The following is a 23,322-nucleotide window of genomic DNA, read 5'->3' on the forward strand; positions in this document are numbered from 1 at the left end:
TTCTTAACCTGTGATTTGATTATGAGGTGCACGGGGACTTTTTGTCTGTTTATTGGCATTTGCACTTATTACTCTATGTATTGCCTTCTGGTATCTTACGCACATTTTTTCAGTTGTTTTCTTCACTTTTAAATATTAGTAAGAGATTTGGATATTAAGGAAAATTAGTCATTTGTCAGTTGTATGAGCTGTAGATGTTTCCCACACTTTGATGTTTATTTCTTCTAATATTAGTTAAGTTTTTAAGTCTCATATAATAAAATTTTTCAAATTTTCCCGTTTCCTATATTTTCTATCATACCCAGAGAGATCTCACCTACTCTAATTAATCAATTAGTCAAATTTAATGATCTCTCTTCTCTCATCGATCTAAATGCATTTGGATCTATTTCTGACATGTAAAAAAAGTCTGTCCCATCAACATATCTATCTTAAAGATGTTTTCGAATGACTGTATTCAAACTGTCGCAAACCAGCATCATGTTTATATCTAGTGAGTATGCAAATTTATGGAGGAAAAACTGTAAATGAGATCAAGTAATCTTTCAGATACATAATATTGAGATGGAGAAGATCTCAGTGATGAATTTGCTTAGTACCTGTTGGCAAGGCACAAATAAAACAATCAGACAAATAGAAAAACATACATCTTCCTTAGGCAATAAATAAATTAAAGTTTAAGCTTCAGCCTTCCAAAATTTCAATACTATTATAACAAAAGAATGGAAGTAGTAATTCAAGGTTTCTGCATTATTAAAATTTAAATAATTGGAATACAATTTACTATTTAATGAACTCTTAGAAATAATATAGAGAAAAAAAGAAAGGAAAATTGAAAAAGAGAAAGGAGAGAGCAGGAATAGTATCATGGCAAAAAGTCAAGTAATTTTCATTTAGTTACAAGTATTCAAAAACAGTCCCTCTTGGGAAACATTGAAATGACTGCTTCCCATACCCCAAAGCATAAAAATGTAAGTGGACTTTTCAGTAAAGTATCACCAATGTAGCTGGTAAGATTTCCAGTCTCAGAAAATCTTTAAGCTTTACTAGGAGGCCCGGGTATTTAAACCATAGTTCTTGCTAATGGCAGTTACTCCAGGGCCATGCAAGTTTCATTCTTTCACTAGCTGATTTCTGTGTCCAGAATCAATTAGAATAGTTTCTGATTCTGGTATTAATTTCTAATCCTAGAAACCCAAATTGTGTCTTATGGCCATTCACTTACAAAAATAGAATTTAACAGGGTTGGATGTCTAGCACTGAGGTTAAAAAAAAAATTAATTTTCTTGAGTATGTGTCCATCCAGAACAAGGAAAAGTAATAATACCACTTGTGGCTCCTGAGTTCTTGAAATGTAACCAGTACAACTCAGGAACTGAATTTTAAATTTTATTTAATTTTAACTAAAAATAATTAAAATTTTAAAAGTAAATACTCAAATAATTTAATGGAAAATGTTTATGACTATTTTTTACAACTTGTATATGTAAATCTATTTCTCAACTGTAAAGTCTGTGCAACCTAGAGATCATATAGCTCTGAAAAAATTTAGTTACAGATTGAAATTTGCCATAACTCTAAAATGAACACCAGATTTAAAAGATTTAGTCTGAAAAATGGGCAAAATATCTCAATTTTAATATTATTATATCTTAAAATTATACTTTGAATATATTGGGTTTAATAAAATGTATTAAGTTTGATTTCATCTGTTTCTTTTTAATTTTTGTATCCTCACCATTAGAAATCAAGTTATACTTCTGGCTCATTTTATTTTTATTGGGTTACACTTTTCTGGATGGATAAGGCTCAGTTCTTGGTTCTACATTTTGGGTGAGCCACTGACCTACTGAAGAACATAAAAACAGCCATTCTAGAAAAGAACTAAAAATATCACCCTATGTTGACTAACTGAAGGAATTTAAAACTTTTACATTTGAAAGAGGTTTCTTAGGCTTATAAAATTACTGTTTTAAATATGCAAAAGGCTTCAATACGGAAAGAATTAGACTTGCTCTATTCTGACCCACCAGAAAGCAAACTAGATCACCAAGTGGATGTCACAGGTGGAAGACCTTAACAGAGCTATTTCAAAATATATTGCGTAGAATTGGGAGGAATGGGCTCCCAATTCCTGGAAAAGTTAAAGGCAAAAATAGTGTCTGCATTGAGTAGGAAATAGAGCTAGTCATTGGACTTTATGGAACTATTCGAATTACGGATGCTGTAATCTTGTGGTTACTTTCTAATGGGCATATATGCCTGTGCCCAAGGACTAATGGATTAATATGAGGCAATATTTCCAAAAATGTATTATTAAGTACACTACTTCTAAAGAAAACTTAAGTGCCATACACACAATTATTCTCTAGTCAAATAAGTTTGAGAAATACCAGGTAACATAGTTAAACATTAAAAAAAAGAAATAATTGCAGGACTTATCAGAATATTTATTTTAATGCGCATGATGATTCTCTAAAATGGGAATAGAGTAGTTAGTGTTTTCAAAATTTATATGGTCATGAGCCTCTATTTTCACAGAATCTCCTGAGATTCATGATTGGAAGAACTTTCTTGGAAAATTCTCAACAAATTACACATTTATTAAATATATGGCATTTACATTGTGGAACTTGAATTATTGACTTATTTCACTCATTTAGTCACCTATTTCTCATTCACCAAACATTTATCAAGCATATATACTAAAATTTCAAAGATGTTTATTTCCGAGGTACTCGGAATAAGTAATATTCCTCTTGGCAGAGGAGGCATACGTATAAAAGATGGCAATAGAGCATGGTGAGTACTATAAGAGAGGTAAATGGGAGGTAAGTGGAGCATCGCTGGAGCAGATATCCACCCTGCATGTGAAAGGCAGGGACCACTTCACAGAGGAAGCTTTATACTGCAACCCAGAGCACACAGCCTTGCATCTCCTCCTTCTAAAGACAACTCTTTCACTTGCTCTGTCATCCATGTCTCTCAAGGCTTCACTCACACAGCTACGCTCTTCTCTGTTCCATATCCTTCCTAGAGTTTTTTTTTCTATATCCCCAATCATACGTGATCTCTCTAGTGTAGTTTGTGCCAATTTTATACCAACTGCATCTTAAATGCTGGCCTTCCTCTCCCCATATACTAAGCCACAATCCCATGAGAGTAGGAACTGCCACTTATCTACCGTGATGTCCCTTGATTATGCCAATGTATGTAGTGTCTTGCTTTCAGTGGGTACTCACTAAACATTTAAGTTGTAAATAAATGAATAAATACATGAATTCACTGGGTAAAAGGAGGGCTGCAGAACAGCAAAGCCTAAAGTAATGAAGTGACTGCCATAATATGTTTATCTCATGACCAAAGCATCTACTCCTTTCTACTCCATTGTCATTACCAAACTCCCATTGGTTAACGCAGGCAAAATGTTTGACTTGGATGTGACATAGTCCATTTCATTTGTACATAGAGAAATGGCTGTATTTTAAAAATAGATAATAGTGTGGGGAAGAAGATAAACTAAATGAGGTATTTTGTGGTTGTTATTACATTGCCTTTCAAATTGTTAAAGTAATTGAGAGCTATTTTTTAATCTAAAAATCCATTTGCTACCAAGTAAAGTAGAAATATGTGAATTATTCAGTTAAATATATCTCAGCAGAGTCCCACCAGATGATTCAGACCACACAATGATAATTATCTAGGAATGGCTTAGGGCCCAAGTTCAAAGTCAGACAAATGTAGATTTGAATCTCGATTCTGCACATTTAGCTGAGAGACCATGAAAAATTAGTTAACTTCTCTGAACCTCTATTTCCTCAAATGTTGCAAAGGAATAACAATCCCTACATGTTAAGGTTGCTGTAAGGATAAATGAGAATATTTATAAACTGGCACATGGAGTGTTTTAGGAAAATGGAAATTATTATTGTTGTTGGAATAATGGCACAGTCACAGTTTGTTTTGTTTTATGTAGACAGAGCTTTCTGTGTGAGAAAGATATCTCTGAAAGAGCTAAAGTGGAACCGGTAAAGAAAGAAGAAAGAAAACTTGGAAGGAAGGTACCAAGTACGTGTGGCATAGGATTTAAAACCTGGCCCCATCTTGACTTTTCTGTTAATTAGTGGAATGACTTGGGGTAAGTTACTTAATGTCTCAATACCAGTTTCTCTATCAAATAAGATAAGGTGGATCTTGGTGACGGTGGTAAATGAGAAAATTTGTCTAAAGGTCTCAGCACAGAGCTGAGCACGTGATAAGATACTCAGCAAGTGTTAGTTGCCCTCATTGTTAATGGAAGGTCTGAGGTGCGAGACAATGGCAATAATAAAATGTCTAGATTGAGGAAAGGAAAAAGAAAATGCTCCCATGGACTGCATGACTTTTCACATCTTCCTTTACAAATTACAAATGAAAATCATTCTGGGCTCACAAGTATAGACTTTTTCAAAATGCAATCCAACATCGTTATGCCATTCAGTGCCCCAAGTTCAGGCAAGTCATACCGGAGTGAGAGAATAAAGTAGAGGAAAGGTGCTCTTTGGGTTTTACAAAGAATCACTGGAAGCTTTATCCTTCTCTACTGGGGATGAAAATCCCTTGCAGCCACATATCCCAAAGATTCTAATATTTTCTGAGACTCCACTGTGTCTTTATATTTTAATACCCTGACATCTGGAATCCTAAAAGTCTAATGTTTAACCATAAATATCTGCTGAGATTAAAGAGCTATATACCAAGTTTCAATCTTTGGGGCCTGTAATTGCTTGGGAAAAGAGAATGGCATTTCCCCCTCTAGCTAGAAGAAAAAGACCTCTGCAAGCACAGATACTGGCAGACAAATTTTCTAACAACCGTTTCCTTTCTCCATTCTGTCCTCTCATTTTCTCCCTCCCTCTCCACTCTCCCATTTTATAATACTATCTTGCTGTCATTCCCAGGACAAATGGGGAGAAAGAGAAGCTGAAAGAGCTTAAAGAAGCGATACATTTCAAGATCTAGCAACAAAGATTTGAGAAAATGCTAGCCATGCTGTCTGTTAAGCGGCTGAGCATGCGTCTCCACATTACTTGACTGCTCCATTATTCAGCTAGAAACCACTTCATCACTCTATAGGCTCACAGTCAAATGCCAGCTTTATTTTCTTTTTTATCAACCTAATCTTTTATTTTTGATTTGAAGCAAGTCACTTTTAAGGTCTCCACAATGGTTTATAACTTTCTTTCTTAAGAAGTGTCCAAGAAGTACCACAATTTGAAAAATGTTTCATACCTTCTTATAGCAAAGAATGGGAAACTTTTACCGGTCCTGAGGGTGGATTGAGTCAGCAGCCCTGGTCAGTTCACAAGATTTTACTGGAAATAATGTCAAGCAAAGTGTGGGAAAAGCTTATTATGAGTGTAGCTTTATAATATAATGATTTAATGCAGAATTTTTAAAATAAACTTAGTATTGAATTCATTTTTTGTCCAGTGATGTATTAAGAAAGTGACATTTTGAGGTCATTCATCTCATTACAATGATAGGAAAAATGATATCTAAAACATAAGGCTTAACATATTCTTATTATCCAAAGACTTAAATTAGCTGGTAAATACCCTGTATCTTTTTAGTTGACATTCTTTACCATTTCAGAAATATATCCAATGTGTATCTAAGTAAGTCTGTTTATATCTGATGGTATTGGACACAGAGAGCCAATTCTTGATTATTCATGAGAAATACAAACTGGCCACTCTTTAAATTTAAAATACTGTCTTCTTAACATCTTGATTCTTACTTAAAATGGAACATATGACTCAATAGCAGTGGTTCTCAAACTTAGCACTGCAGACTCACTTGGGAAGGTTTTATTTTTTGTGTATGTTTTTTTAAAAGCAAAATCCCTGGGCTTCACACAAGCCTCTTGGATTAAAATTTGCCTCTAATACATTTATCAGATTATTCTGATAAAAGTCAGCTTTGGGAATCACTGACCTAAGTACATCAAATTCACCTCCTAAACTGAAGGAATATGGGGAGGAGAAAGTGCATTTTGGAGTCACATATGCCTGGCAGTTACCAACTTGGGTGAGATACCTATTGCCTCTCACATACCAAAGGGAAAAGCAATGCCTTCCTTAGACCTCTGTATGATGATTTAAAAACAAAATATTATCTAGTCTATTCTTTATAATGCTTTTGTGAGACTTATAATTGTCATGAAAGAGATTCAAGTCCTCTTCCCTTCTTATCTCTCCTACCAGATGGAAATGAATATCTCTGACCTTGAGCGCTCCTTTGCCCTTGTGGCTTGTTCAACCACTTATTGCCACAACTCCATTGACAGCCAGATCTGGGATGGCCTGCATTCCCCTTGCAAATCTGCTCTGTCCCCACTTGCAGCTATCTCCTAAAATTGGCAAAAACATTCTTCAGTTGTTTGGGGCAAAAAAATTAAATCTCAACCCGATTATTTTCTTGCCTTTACCCTCCAAATTCAATCTATCACAAAGTCCTGCAGACTCCTCCATTAAAAAATATTACAATTCCATACTATTTTTAGCATCTCCACTGTAACAAATAGGACCTAAGTCAGTGCTTTTCAAACCCGTCATGGCAAAGAAGTAGGGTTTTGTTTTGATTTGATTGTCTGTTTTAAAATGTCAAGCCCATTGAAGAGCAACACTTCTTAATATACAATAGAAATTATTAGTAAAGTACACATACAAAATATAAGCCCCAAGTTTATTTATTAGATCCAGCAGACATGCAATTACCCTGTCAAATTATGTTGCTTCTAAATGCTAAATTACGGTAATGATCTCATTATAGATGGTAACACAGACATTGTGGGCCAGTATAGGCCAGTACACCATGGAGCAGTACTCCTTCCAACCTTGTTATTTCTACCAGGAGGGCTTCTTAACTGCACTGCCTGCTTCTAGTCTTATTCCCACCATTATCTACTCACTCCACAGCAGCAAGGATGACCCTCTCATAGAGTGAATCAAATGTGATCATCTCTTTTCTAACACCCTCCAACGCCATCTTATTGAATTTGCATAAAATCTAAACATCTTGCCCTGAATTATAAAAGTAGCCGGCTTCTGTTTACCTTCCCCTCTCATTAACTACACACCAGTGACAACAGTCTTCTTTCCACCTTTCAGACATTCAAAGCCCATTCTCAGCTTAGCCTCTCCTCCCAAAATGTTCTTACCCCTGCTCAGAGCAGGGACTTCTCATGCCTCATTCAGGTCCCCAGCAAATGTAACTCTATGTCAAAAAGCAACACCCCTACACATACGCACACATGCATATACACATACACACACCTCAAACTCCCTCTCTAGCCCCAAACCCTCTTTTCTTCATATCTCTTATCTCTATTGGAATATTTTTATTTATTTGCATATTTATCTCTCCACTGGAACACAAGCTTAGTATAAGCAGGGTCTTTGTTTTGCCCACCAGTATACTTCCTACACTTAAAAGGCATTGCTGATAGACAGGAAGTGGTCAATCCACATTTGCTGAATGAATCCAGCAATTTAGTACATGATAGGTGTTCAAGTAACATGAGCCTCCATTTTTATTGCCTTTCTGTTTTCTCAGTTTTAGCTCAGCCATTATGAAATGCCACCGAAACTACAGCTCTGACTTCTTTCAGACCTACCCAACAACACAGGTTGCTCACACTTATGAACCAGTATGAGAGGAGATGCTATCCATTTTCAGGTCAGAGAAGACAGGGAAAGGGTAAGAGTTTTCTAGTACTGTTTGAAAGGGATATCCATTACAAGACTTTATTTTTCTAAATGATTCTAAATTTTCAGATCATAGCTGCATTCATAATCAAAAGAAATCCATTATGGAGTGAAATGTAAATGGTTCCTAGAAGATCTCCTGCTTGGGATTAGCTGCCTCACACTCTATTGCCATGCATTTTTCAAAGTTGGCTACAAATGCAAACTTACAGATAAGTATAAAACAAAATTACCAGTTCACTTTTCCCCTGGCTACACACCCTGCATTGCACAGATAGAAAAACCCACTGGCGCTGTGCTCCTCACAGCTGATGCGTGTGGATGGGTTTTGCTCCTGATGTCAGAAAATGCAACAGTATTCTAGGCCCTGTGGATATCTAAGTGGGTGGCTTTTTGTGTGAACTTGTAAGCGCAAATGAAAGTCTGTTTATTTTCAAATTAAAAATAAACATCAAAGCCCAGGGATTCCAAACTGTGTGGAAAGGCTTGATAATGAAAAAAGAGCATAAGGGTTTGTGAAACTCAATGGCATTTGTAGTAAATATGAGATGTGGCACCAGTGGTCTCCATTTTCATTTTTATTGAACAGATTTCTCTGTTTTGCAGAAATATATAGATTTTGTGCTTGAAGAAGGAATATTGCCAAACATATATTAATTCTCTTGAGATTCCAGTTTTGCTTTTCTCATTTACCAGATTGTGGACACGAATTGGAAAGAAACATAGGGGAGATTTTTTTTTTTTTTTTGAAAAGGGGTACTTGAGTAGTGAATAGTGAAATATACTCATATTTTGGAAGTCAAAGGAAAACACTACCATCCTGTCAGCTCCCAGAAGGCACTATTTACTATATTCTGTCTCTTCCAATGCAAGAGGACGCAGATTGTATTTTTAGTGCAATAAACAGCAGATTCCACTGCAGGAATCCTTGCAGTTGGCACCTATATAGCAACCTCATTTAAAATATTATAAAGCTTTAAAACATCAGGAGCTTAAGGCAATCAGTCATATTCACATTCAGCCATTCACACACATGCACATACCTGTCCACTCACTGATAGTAAATGGTGCATAATAATAAATAATAAAATTGCTGGAGTTTTCCCACTGAGTCATGTTTCACAACCAAAATGCTGGAATGAAAACCAGTATCCAGAGTATATTTGTGCCTAGACAGCATATTACTCTACAGGTATGAAACCACTCAACAATTCAGCCAAAGGATATTCCTATTATTTAAACACTGAGCATTCAATGGGCATTTTAGAGTTTCTATTTATAACAGATGCTGCCAATGCTGCACCCATATGCTTGTGACACTCACCTTTGTACACCAAAGGCAAGGGTGTGCATGAAGCTGCAGAGGCAAAGGAACTGCACAGACCTGCCACTCCCTGCTGAAAAAAGTTTTACCTTGTTGAGAACACACGTGGCCCATGACCAGGGAAATCCAAAGGACTGGAGCATTAATGTCCTCAAGACGCAGCCCTCAGCCAAATGGGGATTTGAAGTATAAATAGATTAGTTCTTTACTGCCTGGTTGAGGTGATTTGGAGTTGCACACCCATGGTCTCTTGGAGCTCCCTATCATACTTGAACTCCAGCTGCCCACAGTGGTAGCCACTGGATAGTATACTCTTTATGACTTCCTTTCCTTCCTAACCTCACTTCCCCTCTTCCCTACTTGTGTTACCTGGAACCGTACCCCCTCCCCCACATAAGCACTTGTACTTTGAACTTTGTACTGGGGTCTGCTTCTGGGGCAACCCATTCTAAGACACTATCTTCAGTCTTATTCTTTTTATTAGAATGAAATGTAAACTTCATGAAATACTCTATAACACACATCTCTTGTTACTGATTCCAAAGAAACGTGATCCTCACCACGAACTACAAATTCAGAGAAGTCCACAATTATTTAGGTAATTGTTTTAAATTATGAAGATTTTTTACCACAGTACAAAGGCTTATGATAGGGGATATTTCTTAAAACCAGTAGAAAAACAGCATGGAAAACAATTGGATAGATTGAGTAATAAGTAGGAGAGTAACTGCCCATCCTTTTTTTTTTAACTACTTCCCAAATATTTTCTCATTAATATGCATATGTCTCCAAATTTCATTCTTTGTGCAAGAATATGTTTTCTGGTTATACCCAGTAGACATAACCAACATACCATATTCCATCTTCTCAGCAGTACTTTAAAAATATTTTGTTACAGAAATTGTGGGTTTACTGAATAATCACGTGTAAAATAAAGGATCCCCATGTACCTCCCCACCAAGACCTTGCATTGGTGTGGAAAATTTGTTACAATTCATGATGCAAATTTTTATAATTATACTATTTTTTAACAGTTTCCTTTGTTGCAATTCACAAAAGATTATTAAAATAGCACTATTAACAATCATTCATAGTTTACACTATGAATATTTTCCCCATATATCACCCTATTATTAACACCTTGTATTAGTGTTGCACATCTGTTATAAATCAAGAAAAAACATTTTTATACATGTACACATTTTAAACAATTTATACATTATACATGGCTTACTATAGGGTTCTCTGAGTTATATAATCCAACATTCTATCTTTTAAACATGGGCAGGCACCAGGAATTGAACCTGGGTCCTCTGGCATGGCAGGCAAGCATTCTTGCCTGCTGAGCCACCGTGGCCCACCCCAATGTTCTATCTTTTAATGTTTATACAAGTAACATGTGACCTAAAGATTCCTCCATTAACCACATTCACCTGTATAATTCAGTGCTTTTAATTACACTCACAATAATGTGCTCCCATCATCATCATCCATTTCCCAACCTTTACAATTGACCTAAATAGAAATTCTGTACAAATTAAGCATCAATTTCCCATTCTCCAACCCTATTCAATCTCCTCATAACCTGTATTCTGAAACTCTGTGAGTTTGCTTATTATAATCAGCTCATATCCATGAGGTTGTACAATATGGCTGAATCATTGTACAGTGGCTGAATAATATTTCATTGTATGAATATAACACATTGCTTATCCATTCACAGGCTGATGGAACTTGGGTTGTTTTCACTTTTGACAATTGTGGATAATGCTGCTGTGAATAACAGAGTGCAGCAAATATCTGTTCATGTCCCTGCTTTCAAGAAGTCTAGGTATATGCCTAGTAGCAGGATTTCCAGGTCATATGGTGAATCTATACTTAGCTCCCTGAGTAACCCTAGTAGCTGCAACATTTTCCATTCCCGCCAGCAATGAACGAGTGTTCCTACTGTTCCACATCCACTCCAATACTTGCAATTTTCTGGTTTTTAATAGTGACCATTCTAGTGGGTGTGAAATGATATCTCATTGTGGTTTTGATTTGCATTTCCCTAATAGCTAGTGATGTGGAGCTTCTCATGTGTTTTTTTAGCCAATTGTGTATCTTATTTGGAGAAAACTCTATTCAAGTTTTTTTGCTCATTTTTTAATTGGCTTGTTTGTCTTTTTATTTTTAAATTATAAGATTTCTTTATATATTCTGGACATTATACTCTTATTGGATATGTGGTTTCCAAATATTTTCTCCTACTAAATAGGTTGTATTTTCACTTTTATGACAAAGTCCTTTTAGGCACAAAAGTCTAGTTGTGAGGAAGACCCATTTATCTATTATTTTTTTAGTGGCTTTTGCTTTGATTGTGAAGTCTAAGAAACCACTGACTAACACAAGATCTTGAAGATTCTTCCCTATATTCTACGTTTTCCTCTATGAGTTTTATAGTTCTGTTTTTTGTATTCAGGTCTTTGAACCATTTTTGAGTGAATTGTTGTATATGGCATGAGAAAGGGGTCCTTTTACATTCTTTTGCATATGAATATCCAGTTCTCCCAGCATCATATGTTGAAGAGGCTATTCTTTTCCAATTGAGTGAACTCGGCAGCCTTGTCGAAATTCAATTGGCCATAGATGTGACGGTCTATTTCTGAACTCTCAAGATGAGTCCATTGGTCAATATATTTATTCATATGCCTGTATCATACTACTTTGACACTGTAGCTTTATAGCATAAATAAAGTTGGGAAGTGCGGCTCCTCCAACTTTATTCTTCTTTTACAATTTGTTTTTGGCTACTTGGGGCCCCTTACACTTCCAAATAAATTTGACAGTTGGCTTTTCCATTTCTGAAACATAAGCTGTTGGGATTTGATTGGGATTGTATTGAATATGTAAATATTTTTTAGTAAAACTAACATTTTAATGATATTTAGTCTTTGAATATATGAACATGGAATGCCCTTCCATTTATTTAGGTCTTCTTGATTTCCTTTAGCAATGTTTTGTAGTTTACTGTGTACAAGTCCTTTACACACTTGGTTAAATTTATTACTGGATATTTGATTCTTTTGTTATTGTAAATGGAATTTTTAAAATTTCCTCTTCAGATTGCGCATTACCATTATATACAAACACAATTGATTCTTTCATGTTGATCTTGCTACCCCTCCACTTTACTGAATTTGTTTTTTAGCTCTAGCAGCTTTGTTGTAGATTTTTAAGGACTTTCTATATATTGTATCATGCCATCCATAAATAGGGAAAGTTTTACTTCTCCCTTTCCAATTTGGATGCCTCTTATTTATTTTTCTGGCTTAACTGCTTAGGCTAGAATTTCCAGCAAAATGTTGGATAACAGTGGTGACAGTGAGTATCCTTGCCGTGTTCCATATCTTACAGGGAAAGCTTTCAGTCTTTCACCATTGAGTATGATCTTAGCCTTAAGTTTTTCATATATGTCCTTTGTCATAGTGAGAAAGTTTCCTTTTACTCTTGATATTTCTGGATGTTTTTATGAAGAACAGATTCTGGATTTTGTCAAATATATTTCCTTCATAAATGGAGAAGATTACATGTTTTTCTCTTTGTTTTGTTAATGCGGATTATATTAATTTATTTTCTTATGTTAAACCACCTTTGCATATGTGGGATAAAACCCACTTGATCATGGTGTATAATTCTTTTAATATGCTGTTGGATTTGATTCCCAAGTATTTTGTTGAGGATTTTTGCATCTATTTTCATAAGAGAAATTGGTCTGTAATTTTCTTTTCTTGCAGTATCTTTATCTGGCTTTGGTATTAGGGTGATGGTGGCCTTATAAAATGAGTCAGGTAGTTGCCTCTCCAATTTTGGGGGGAATGATTTAAGCAGGATTAGTATTCATTCTTCTTGGAATCTTTGGTAGAATTCACCTGTAAAGCCATCTAGCCCTGGAATTTTCTTTGTTGGGAAGTTCTTATGACTGATTCTATCTCTTGAGTTATAATTGGCCTGTTGAGGTCTTCTATTTCTTCTAGAGTCAGTGTAGCTCATTTGTGGTCTCCTAGGAATTTGCCCATTTCATCTAGGCCTTAAAATTTGTGACCATACAGTTGTTTATAGTATTCTCTTTTTATGATCATGGGGTTAATAGTAATGACCCTCTTATTTCGAATTTTATTTATTTGTGTCTCCTCCCTTTTTTCTTAATCAGTTTAGCTAAGGGTTTGTCAGCTTTATATTGATCTTTTCAAAGACCCAACTTTTGGTTTTGTTAATACTCTCTATTGTTTTTTAATTCTCAATTTCATTGAGCCTGCTATAATTTTTGTTATTTCTTGCCTCTCGCTTGCTTTGGGATTATTTTGCTGTTCTTTTTTAGTTCCTCCAAGTTTGTAGTTAGGTCTTTGATTTTACCTCTTCTTTTTTTAATGTAAGAGTTTAGGGATTCATATTTCCTTCTCAATACTGCCTTTGCTTCAACCCATGAGTTTTGATATGCTATGTTCCAATTTTCTTTCATCTCAAGATATTTACTGATTTTTCTAGTAATTTCTTCTTTGACCCATTGTTTGTTTATGACTGTATTATTTAACTTCCTTATAGTTTTGATTTTCCAGTTCTCTGCCTGTTACTGATTTCCAGCTTTATTCCATTAGATTCAGAGAAGACGCTTCGTATAAATTCAATCTTTTAAAATTTATTGAGACCTGTTTTATGATCTAACATGTGATCTATCCTGGAGAATGATCCATGTGCACTTGAGAAAAATATTTATCTTGCTGCTTTGGGGAGCAATGTTCTGTATATTTTTATTAGATCTAGTTCATTTATCATATTATTCATGTACTCTGTTTCCTTAGTGAACTTGTGTCTAGATGTTCTATCTATCGATCTGAGTGGTGTATTGAAGTCTCCAAATATTATTGTAGAGGTGTCTGTGTCTCCCTTCAGTTTTGCCAGTTTTTGCCTCATGTGTTTTAGGACACTGCTTAGTTGCATAAATATTTATGATAGTTATTTATTCTTTGTGTATTGCCTCTTCTATTAATACATAGTGCCCTTCTTTGTCTCTTTTAACAGATTTTGACTTAAAGTCTATTTTGTCTGATATTAGAATTGCTACCCAGTTCTTTTTCGGTTACTATTTGAATTGAATATCTTTTCCATCTTTTCACTTTCAACTTATTTGTGTATTTTGGTCTAACGTGAGTCATTTGTAAACAACATATTGTTGGATCATACTTTTTAATTCATTCTGGCAATCGGTATGTTTTGATTGGGGAGTGTAATCCATTAACATTCAGTGTATTACTGTAAAGGCAGTACTTACTTTAGCCATTGTGTCCTTTGGCATGTATATACCTTATCTTTTTTTGTCACTCTTCTTTTACCTTAAACTCTTTCCTTGTGTAGTTGAACTTTTTTTGATGTATCTGATCAATCCCTTTCTCATTTCTGTTTCTGTATAATTTAAAAATACATTTTTATAGTCACCCTGGGGTTTATATTGTACAATCTATATGTACAACGTACTAATTTGACAATATACCAACTTAGCTTCAACAACACGCATGTTCTCTGCTCCCATATCCCTCTGTTTCCCCTTTTCATATTGTTTTGTGTCAGTTTACCACTTTTTATTTTGCATGTCCATTATCAGGAAACATGCCTTTTTCTTGTTCAATTATATTCTGACTCTTTATAGGAATTGTTTATTGAAAATACAGTAGTATTGGGTTTTTCATTTACCCTTTTAGTTACCCTTACTGATAATCTTAATTTCTTCACAAGACTCTAAGTCCCTCTCTCCATCTTTTCCTTTCAATCTGCAGAGCTTCATTTAATAATTCTTGCAGGGCAGGTCTTTTGCTGACCAACTCTCTCAGTTCCTATTTATCTGTGAATATTTTAAACTCTCTCTCATTTTTGAAGGACAATTTTGCCAGATAAAGAATTTTTGGCTAGCAATTTTCCTCTGTCAGTACTTTAAATATATTAAGCCATTGCTTTCTCACCTTCATGGTTTCCGACAAGAAGTCAGGACTTGGTATTATTATTATTAATCCCTGTAATGAATCACTTCTCTTTTGCTGCTTTCAGAATTCCCTCTTTATCTTTGGCATTTGACATTCTAATTAGTACATGTCTTGGAAAAGGTCTATTAGGATTTATTCTTTTTGGAGTACATTGAGTTTCTTGGACAGGTCTATGTATGTCTTTCAAAAAAGTTGGGAAATTTTCAGCCATTAGTTTTTCAAATATTCTTTCTGCCATTTTTCCCTTCTCTTCTTCCTCTGAGAAACCCATGACACATATGTTTGTGTGCTTTGTGCTATCACTCAAATCTCTGAGAAACTGCTCAACTTTTTCTATTCTATTCTTTATCTGTTAGTCTGATTATATAATTTTGATTGTCCTTTTTTCTAATTCATTGATTGTTTCTTCTGCCTGTTCAAATATGCTGCTATACGCCTCTAGTATATTTTTAGTTTCTATTATTGCACCTTTCATCCCATAATTTCAATGTTTTATACTTTCAAATTTCACGTTATGATCATACATTGTCTTCTTAATATCCTATATCTCTTATGCATATTTTTCTTCATCTCCTTGAATTGATTAGGAGAATTGTTTGAACTTCTTTGATTTGTTGTTCTAAATCCTGTGTCTCCTTCAAGGTTTTAATTTGTTGTCTTTACTTGAGCCATATCTTCCTTTTTCTTAATATGGCTTGTCATTTTTGCTGATGTCTTAGACATTTGATTATCTTATGAGGTAACTTTGTTTAATTGATCAGATTTTCTCAGCTCTTCTTCATCTGATTCCTGCCCTGCATATGTGGTACAATTTTTAAGAAGGCACTTTTTGTGTAATTGTTTCACCTCCAGGGAAAAGCTTCCTTTCCTCAGTTCCTTCTCAAGGAATCTTGATCTGCTCTATTTGCTTTTGCGCATAATTTTCTCCCCAGCTCCTATGATTTATCTAGATCCTCTCCCTCATTCTGTGCCCCATTTTTCCTTATACTTTTCAGTTCCAGAAACCTGTTCTCTTACACAGTTCAGCTGAAAGTATGCCTGCCCCCACCCCACCCTTTTTTATTTTCCTCATGAGGCTTTTCTGCCTTCAGTTTCTTTCCTGTAAGAGCATCCAGCTCTGGGGAATGAGATGCTGTCAATTCAGAAAGTCAGGTTTTCTCAGAGAAGTCCATTTTGTATTTATGTGGTCCAGCTGCTAGTAAATGGATTGAGTGAGTGCATCACTTGGCAGATTCCAGGGTCTCTCCCCACCCCAGAGGTCCTTTTTCATGCTATACTCCTCAGTGGCTTGGGTTCCCCTGGGTCTCTGTGGTCTTGGGCCCTGTGCCTGGATAAGTGTTGGGTTCTACCTCACTGCTGCAAATGACATTATAGTCTCTATCCCTGGTGGGAAGCAGGCATCTAGGCTGCTACCTCTGAGCAACTCCCTAGCTGTGCCAGACCTAGTGAGGCAAAAGGAAGAGGACTGGTGGGTAGGATGGAAGTTTCATACCTGGTATTTTTCTCTTTCTTTGACTCAGCATTTGCAGCATTCTTTTCCAATCCCTGCCATCCTCCAGAGTTCTAATCAGGTGGGATTTGTCCTTTTATTCACTGAATTTCAGGGTAAATTTCTTCAGGGCATGTCTTATGTCCTCAGCACTACTTCTCTTTTATTTTTACATGGGCAGGCACCAGGAATCCAACCCAGGTCTCCAGCACAGGAGGCGAGAACTTTGCCTGCTCAGCACTACTTTTTAAAACCTCTACTGTCATCCCTGCAGCTTGTTACTCTGTTGCAAAGATAAGCCTTTAACATATGCAAAACAAGTTCACACACGAAATGATATGGTAATTAAAAGAATTATGCATAAAAACTTCTCTAAATGCCAAGTGCTATAAAATAGTTTAGAGGAAAAAAAGGTGGAATTTTTTTTTTTGGCATGGGCAGGCTCCAGGAATTGAACCCAGGACTTCAGCATGGTAGGTGAGAATTCTGGCACTGAGGCACCATTGCATCACCCAAGGTGGAAAACTTTTTCCAGATAAAAGGATACCTGGAAATGTCTGCAAGACCAAAAACTTACAGATAGATCCTTCCATGGAGGCCTCCATTCCTTCTGTATGTATTTGAATGGTTTGGGGCAATAAAACTAATATTCTTCCAATACTGATTCACGCATTTGAATCAGTCAGTCAACAAATAGTTGTTGAGCACCCACCAAATACAGAACAGTGAGCAGGACAAAATCCCTGCCCTCATCAAGTTGGCATTTGGACAGGAGAAAGAGTACAACAACAAATAAATAAGTACATTAATACTTCAGATAGAGGGTATTTGAAGAAAAATAAAGCAGGGCTATATAGTAAGGCTAGAGAAAAATGGCATTGTGACTATTTTATGTGGGGTGGTCAGAGAAGGCTTCACTGAGAAGTTATCATTTGAACATAGGGAACCAGATATGCAAAGTGAGGATAATATACTCTAGGCAGAGGAAATTGTACGTGCAAAGGTCCTGAATAGGGGTAAGTTCACACATTAAAGAAAAAATGAAAAGGCTATGATGAGGAAGTAAAGGTGGAATCACAGGAGATGAGGTTACAGAGACAGGCAGGAACCAGACACTTTAGGGTCTGTAGGCTTGTGGTTTGGATTTTATTGTGAGGGGGATGGGAAGCGATGAGAGTATTAAAAACATCACTCTGGCTCTTATCTGAAGAACAGACTATCGGGTACAGCAGTAGAAGAAAGGAGACCAGTTAGGAGGCTATTTTAGGTGAGAGATGATGATAACCAGACTTGATTGGTAGTAATGGAGGGAATGAGAATTGAAAGAGTTTCAGTTAGGAAAATGAATTAAAAATTGCTGCTAAGTTTTTTACTTAAATATCCAGATGAATGATGGTACCAATTACTGGGATAGGATTGACTAGGCAAGACACAGGTTCTGGATGGGCTCAGAGGTCAAGAATCCCATTTGGGGAATGTTGTGTCTGAGATGCTATTTCACTTCCCAGTGGTATCCATCGGATATACAAGATCAAAGTTCATGGCTGAGTCTGGGTGGAGATATAAAATGGAAGTCATGAGTACTAGATGATATTTCAACCTCAGATCTGAACAGCAAGATTGAAGAAAGAAGAAAAGAGGTCTGAGGATATAGCCTTGGAATATTCCTACATTCAGAGCTTAAAAAGGAGAGAGGAGAGCAGAAAAGAAGTAAAAGAAGAAGCAGTGACTGAGATAGAAGGCAACTGGGGAAATTCTTTATTTACAATAGCAATTCAGAGTGTTATTACTTCTAGAAGTAGAAGGCAATGATATTTCCAGGCATTTGGCTATAAAAATGGATAACCAAAGGATCTTTGGTTATACAAGCAGGAAGAGGAAAAAGGAATTTCAAACATAGCTCCCTGGGACAACAGGAAGACAGATAAAAGGGAGGTAAACTGTGTGGCATCTACACTACCACCCGCTGCATAGGGAGAATCTTGAAGCCCTAACAAAAGTGAAAGGTAGGTTCAGAAGCCTGAGGGGCTGGTTCCATGACCAACATTGCAAAACCCTCAGCACAAGGAGGGCTACTTCAGGCCCCGGTGCAAGGGGATTGTCCTTCTCACTTATACATAGACCTGGATGTTAGGAATCTTCACCTTTGGCAAAAATACAGATACTTCCATGGGGAGCACAGCAGTGTCATTGTAAAATCTCTTAATCACTCAACATTCCTGTAGGACAAGAGGGCAGAAACGCATATTCACGCAGAACAGCCCCAGAACTCTTTTAGCTCCTCACTAAGTATTTTCCTCCCTATGGATAACATGGCCAAGTCAGTTCTTATACCTGCACACTCCCTTTTCCAAGGCATTGCTTTCAAATTCTCCTGACCTGTATTGAAGAAGGATTCAGTCCATTCTCCCTCTATTTTAGGAAATACAGAAACTGGTGGAGGTAGGCCAAAAGCTCTTCCATCCAGATCCTTGAAGAGATATTTTCTTGGACTTTCACAGTCCAATTCAGGACAGCCCACTCCTCCTAGATCTTCTCTGTAAAGATAAATATAAAGTAATTCTCTCATTTCAAGATAAGCAACAAGAAGAAAATATATGTCATTAGTGCTGATATTGTGCCAAATAAATTCAACAGGATTTTATTATTAATAATGTGTTATTCATTGAAATGAATTGAAGCTGTATATTAAATAAGTTATTTCCCAGTTACTTGGTTGATAAGAAAGACATTCTTAGTAATCAAATATTCTAGATATCTGAATATACAATCTTTACATAGATTGCTAATGTTTTAAAAAGCAAGGTAAAATGAATGTTTCTAACTAATGTCTGATGAACATAATCATTCCTTTTGGCACTTCGGGGCCCTTTGATAATTAGAATTATCATTATAAATATAAATTATCTTTGTTCTATATACAAGCAAAGTAAAATTAGACATTCTCATTCAGCAAATATCTATTGAAATACAACTGTCAGGTTTGGGAAATAGAATGGTGATAAAATAGACATGGTTCAGCACTTTAGGAATTTAGAGTCAAACTGGGTACATAAACAAGTAATATGCAATTACAATACTGAATTATAGAGAATTAATTTTATTTCCCTTGGTCTAATACTTTCAAGTACTTTTAGTAATAATATTAAATATTTATTGCATGTCAATCATGTGTCAAATGTTAAATAGCACAAAGCATCAGATGTTAATTTCATCGAAAACTAAAATAGCTATAAAACTGTGAGTATTTTAGCCCATAGGTAAGACATTAATAAAAGGAAAATTAGGCAATAGAATAAAAATGGCAGAATAACACAAAGTTCATACCAATCCTGTTAGAAATCTAAAATGGCTCAGGGATGAGCATCAAAAAGATAATTGGTATTGGGTCATATATATGAATTTTTCTAATTAGGAGTGATTTATTCTTTTATTCCAATGAAAGGAGTTTTCCCCAATGTTGAAGAAAAGAAAAAGCAACCCATTTTCCAGGCTTCTAAATTCCTCATTCCCTTTAATGGCCAAAATGAATTCCATATGCAGTTTTCAGATCATCGAATCGAATTCCCTAAAAATACATCCAAGAACTTCTGATCTGAACATCAATATCTGTTTTTAATTTAGTTTAGTTCAGGCTTATCTGAGAGCTAAGACACTTATTAGTCCCAGCACAAGGGCACAGAGGCCTATTTCTGAAGACTTTTGTTGAATTTCATTTATTCAGTCAACACAATTTTAATATTTACACATAAAATGCCAAGTATTTGCTTGGTATTAGAAAACCAGATATAAAGAAAACATTAGGCACTTATATTTAGGCAGAAAAAATCTTACAGCCCAGTAAGGTTTTCCTGCACTTTGTGTTTGATATATACTGCCTATCCGTACTATGTTATAGGATTTCCTTTAAATAAGGAAATTATTATATTTCCTGGTAAATATTCAGATGAGGGCGAAACAAAAATGTTTAACATTCATTAAACTTGTCAACATTTAATTTTCTTGGTGCCAGTTAGCTATAGCTATGTAATCAACAACTACAAAAAATCATGGCATACAATAGTAAGCATTTATTTTTCATGGGATGTCAGGGCTCAATAGATCTGGGCTGAGCTCACTGGACAGTTTTGTTGGCCTCAGATAGACTCCCTAATCCTCTTTCTGTCAACCAAATGGATTCTTCTCTAGGTGGAGCTCAGTTGAGGGACTTCAGTAGGAATATCTTTGTTCCACATGTTTCTTACCTCCCTTATACTAGAAAATCAATAACGAGCCTGGGCTTGTGTATCATGTGACAAAGGCAGAATTTTAAGATAACATATAAAGCATGAAAAAGCTTTTGAGGCCTAGTCTTGGGACTTGGATTCCATAATTTCTTCCCCTCTCTTAGCCAAAAAAAAAGTTACATGGGTAAGTCAGATTCAAGAGATAAAGAAATAGACTTTTCTCTCTTTAGTGAGAGAAATTGTAAAATATTATATATCAAAGAGCATAGACATAAGAGGGATACAGAAATGGGACCAGTAAATTAATCTACATTCCTTTCTAAAAGTATTCATTGCTATTGCCATTGATGATTTTATTATTTTTTAAATATGGTTGGGGATTTGAACATTGCCAAATTTTTCATAAATATGCCTTACTATATATACTAAAAGTGGTACCTGGGTTGTAATGGATGAAAATAGAGCTTGTTTTTATCTTTAATCTTTACCATCCTGGTCCTCTCTGCTGTCATCGGGTGCATGATTCCAGTGTTCTCTGCATTTGGCAGAATACAGACATCTAGATCATCACTATAGCAACTCTTCACAAAACTAGAAAAGGTGACATCTGAAATTTTTAAAAAATCATAACATTATAGCATATAAATCACCAATCACAATTACACATATCACAACTAAAAGTTCCAATAATAATTTATGTCCAGATGTAAGTTAAAACTATTCAGGACAGTTCCCTGAGTTTACCTAAACTTTGACTTAAAATATCTGTAGTTCCTCAAGATGTGAACACTGTATGCAAGGTACAAGAGTATTTCAATACATTAAATCTTAAGAATGATTCTTTTTTGTCAAAGCTTTGATCAAAATTTGCTTTCCAGAAGCACAAACCAGCTGCCAGAGAGACTAAGAGTGAAGGGAATGAGTACAATAGTAAAAAAGAGATCTGACAGAGGATTAACTACACAAGTTGTAGTATAACTGATTTTAGTTTTAACTGCCCCATGAACTACCAGGAAATCTCAGACAAGTCACAATTTTCTGCACCTTAGTTTCTTCATTTGTATGACAGGAAAAATAACATTTACCTAAGAGAGTTGTTACATAGAAAAAAATTACATAATTGCTGTGAAGGCTCGTCAAAAAATATAAAGCAGTGACTCCGTAAGGAATCACTTACAGTCATTATAATCTACAACTGTGGTTACCAATGCCCAGCAGGTTGTTAGTTGGACAGGAAGCAGTAGACTACCCCATCACCCTTTTACTGATATAATTTCAGAATACTACTAAAGATTCTGTGCACAAATGTGCATTACTAGGCTGCTGGGACAGACCCAAATGTCTTACCTTGAAGTTTCATGATTCCTGGAATTGAGTGGCCATTTCTCACTTTGTGCCATGGCTCCTGAGGCCACAGATTTTGTTCGGAGGTGAATCCAGGCCACAGAATACCAACTCGACCCCCTCTTGGGTTGGAAGGAGCTCGATCTGTTGATGTCAAGTTGGCTGAGCAAGGCTTAATTCTGTCTTGAATGCAGTCAAAAGAGGAACTAGTGGCCACAATGACTGACTTTCTAAGCACAATGTGTACATTTTCGGTGGCTCTCTTTGGAACAGAAGACACATACACTACTGCCAAAAGACCAATAGTGTTGTCTACTAGAGCGATGTTCTCTATCTGCACACAGTTCTTGACACGTAGCATGGCACCATAGTCAAAGTTCTTGAAAGCCAGGAAGCCAGTGACACAGGTACAGTTGTCAAATCCATCTTCCTTAAAGAGATGAAGGCCATGAAGATTTGAATGCGCCACATTGTCAGACCAAAATGCTTCAGGAGGGGAACACCTGTGGCCTCGGATGTGAAAGCCAAGCCTCTCTGATCCTGCTACAACATTGCCACGGAGGCTGATGTTCTTTGCCTGATTCACTCTGATGCCTGCCACCCAAGGGGTGGACCATGCTGGCTGTGTCACCAGAACTACAAGATTACCAGTGAGAGAATAGGCCTGGCCCTCCAAATCAATGCCATGGCCAGTTGTGCTAAATACTATGTTGTCCTTCAAAATGAGGCCATGGCTGGCAGCTGTGTGAATTCCCCCACCACAGTTTTGGTGCAGAGTAGAAGATATTATCCAGGATCCAACAGATACATTAGTGAATTCGATGGATGAAAACAATGATGACCCAAAGTTCTGAATTTCTACATTTAAAAGTTGAAGGACACCTACAATAAAATGCATTCCATCAGGTACTTTCCTTCTTTCCCAGATAAGGTAGAAGAATGATCCTTTTTTTAGGTATCGGGATTCGTATATTTTTAATTAAAATGTAATTGTTTCATCACAGCACCAGCACTATATTTCATGCCATTAAGTCTCAATGACAAAATATGAATCATTAGAAATATCATATTAAGGCCTGAAAAAGTTTCATGTCCAGTCTGAAGAATCTGGTATCAGAGAAGAGGTGAGATCAGGAAAAGATATAGGCTTTGGAGATGGGCACAGCTAAGTTCT

General features: G+C 36.0%; 1 protein-coding gene across 1 annotated transcript in view; it reads right to left on the reverse strand.

Annotated features, from left to right (window-relative positions):
• Positions 1-23,322, reverse strand: part of PKHD1 (PKHD1 ciliary IPT domain containing fibrocystin/polyductin) — a 499,663-nt gene that overhangs the window by 134,861 nt on the left and 341,480 nt on the right. Inside the window, 3 exon segments of the mRNA XM_077162050.1 lie at positions 18,958-19,115; positions 21,243-21,411; positions 22,152-23,030. Coding sequence (XP_077018165.1) covers positions 18,958-19,115; positions 21,243-21,411; positions 22,152-23,030 — 1,206 coding nt within the window.

Source organism: Tamandua tetradactyla, chromosome 5, assembly GCF_023851605.1.
Source record: "Tamandua tetradactyla isolate mTamTet1 chromosome 5, mTamTet1.pri, whole genome shotgun sequence".
Taxonomy (NCBI): domain Eukaryota; kingdom Metazoa; phylum Chordata; class Mammalia; order Pilosa; family Myrmecophagidae; genus Tamandua; species Tamandua tetradactyla.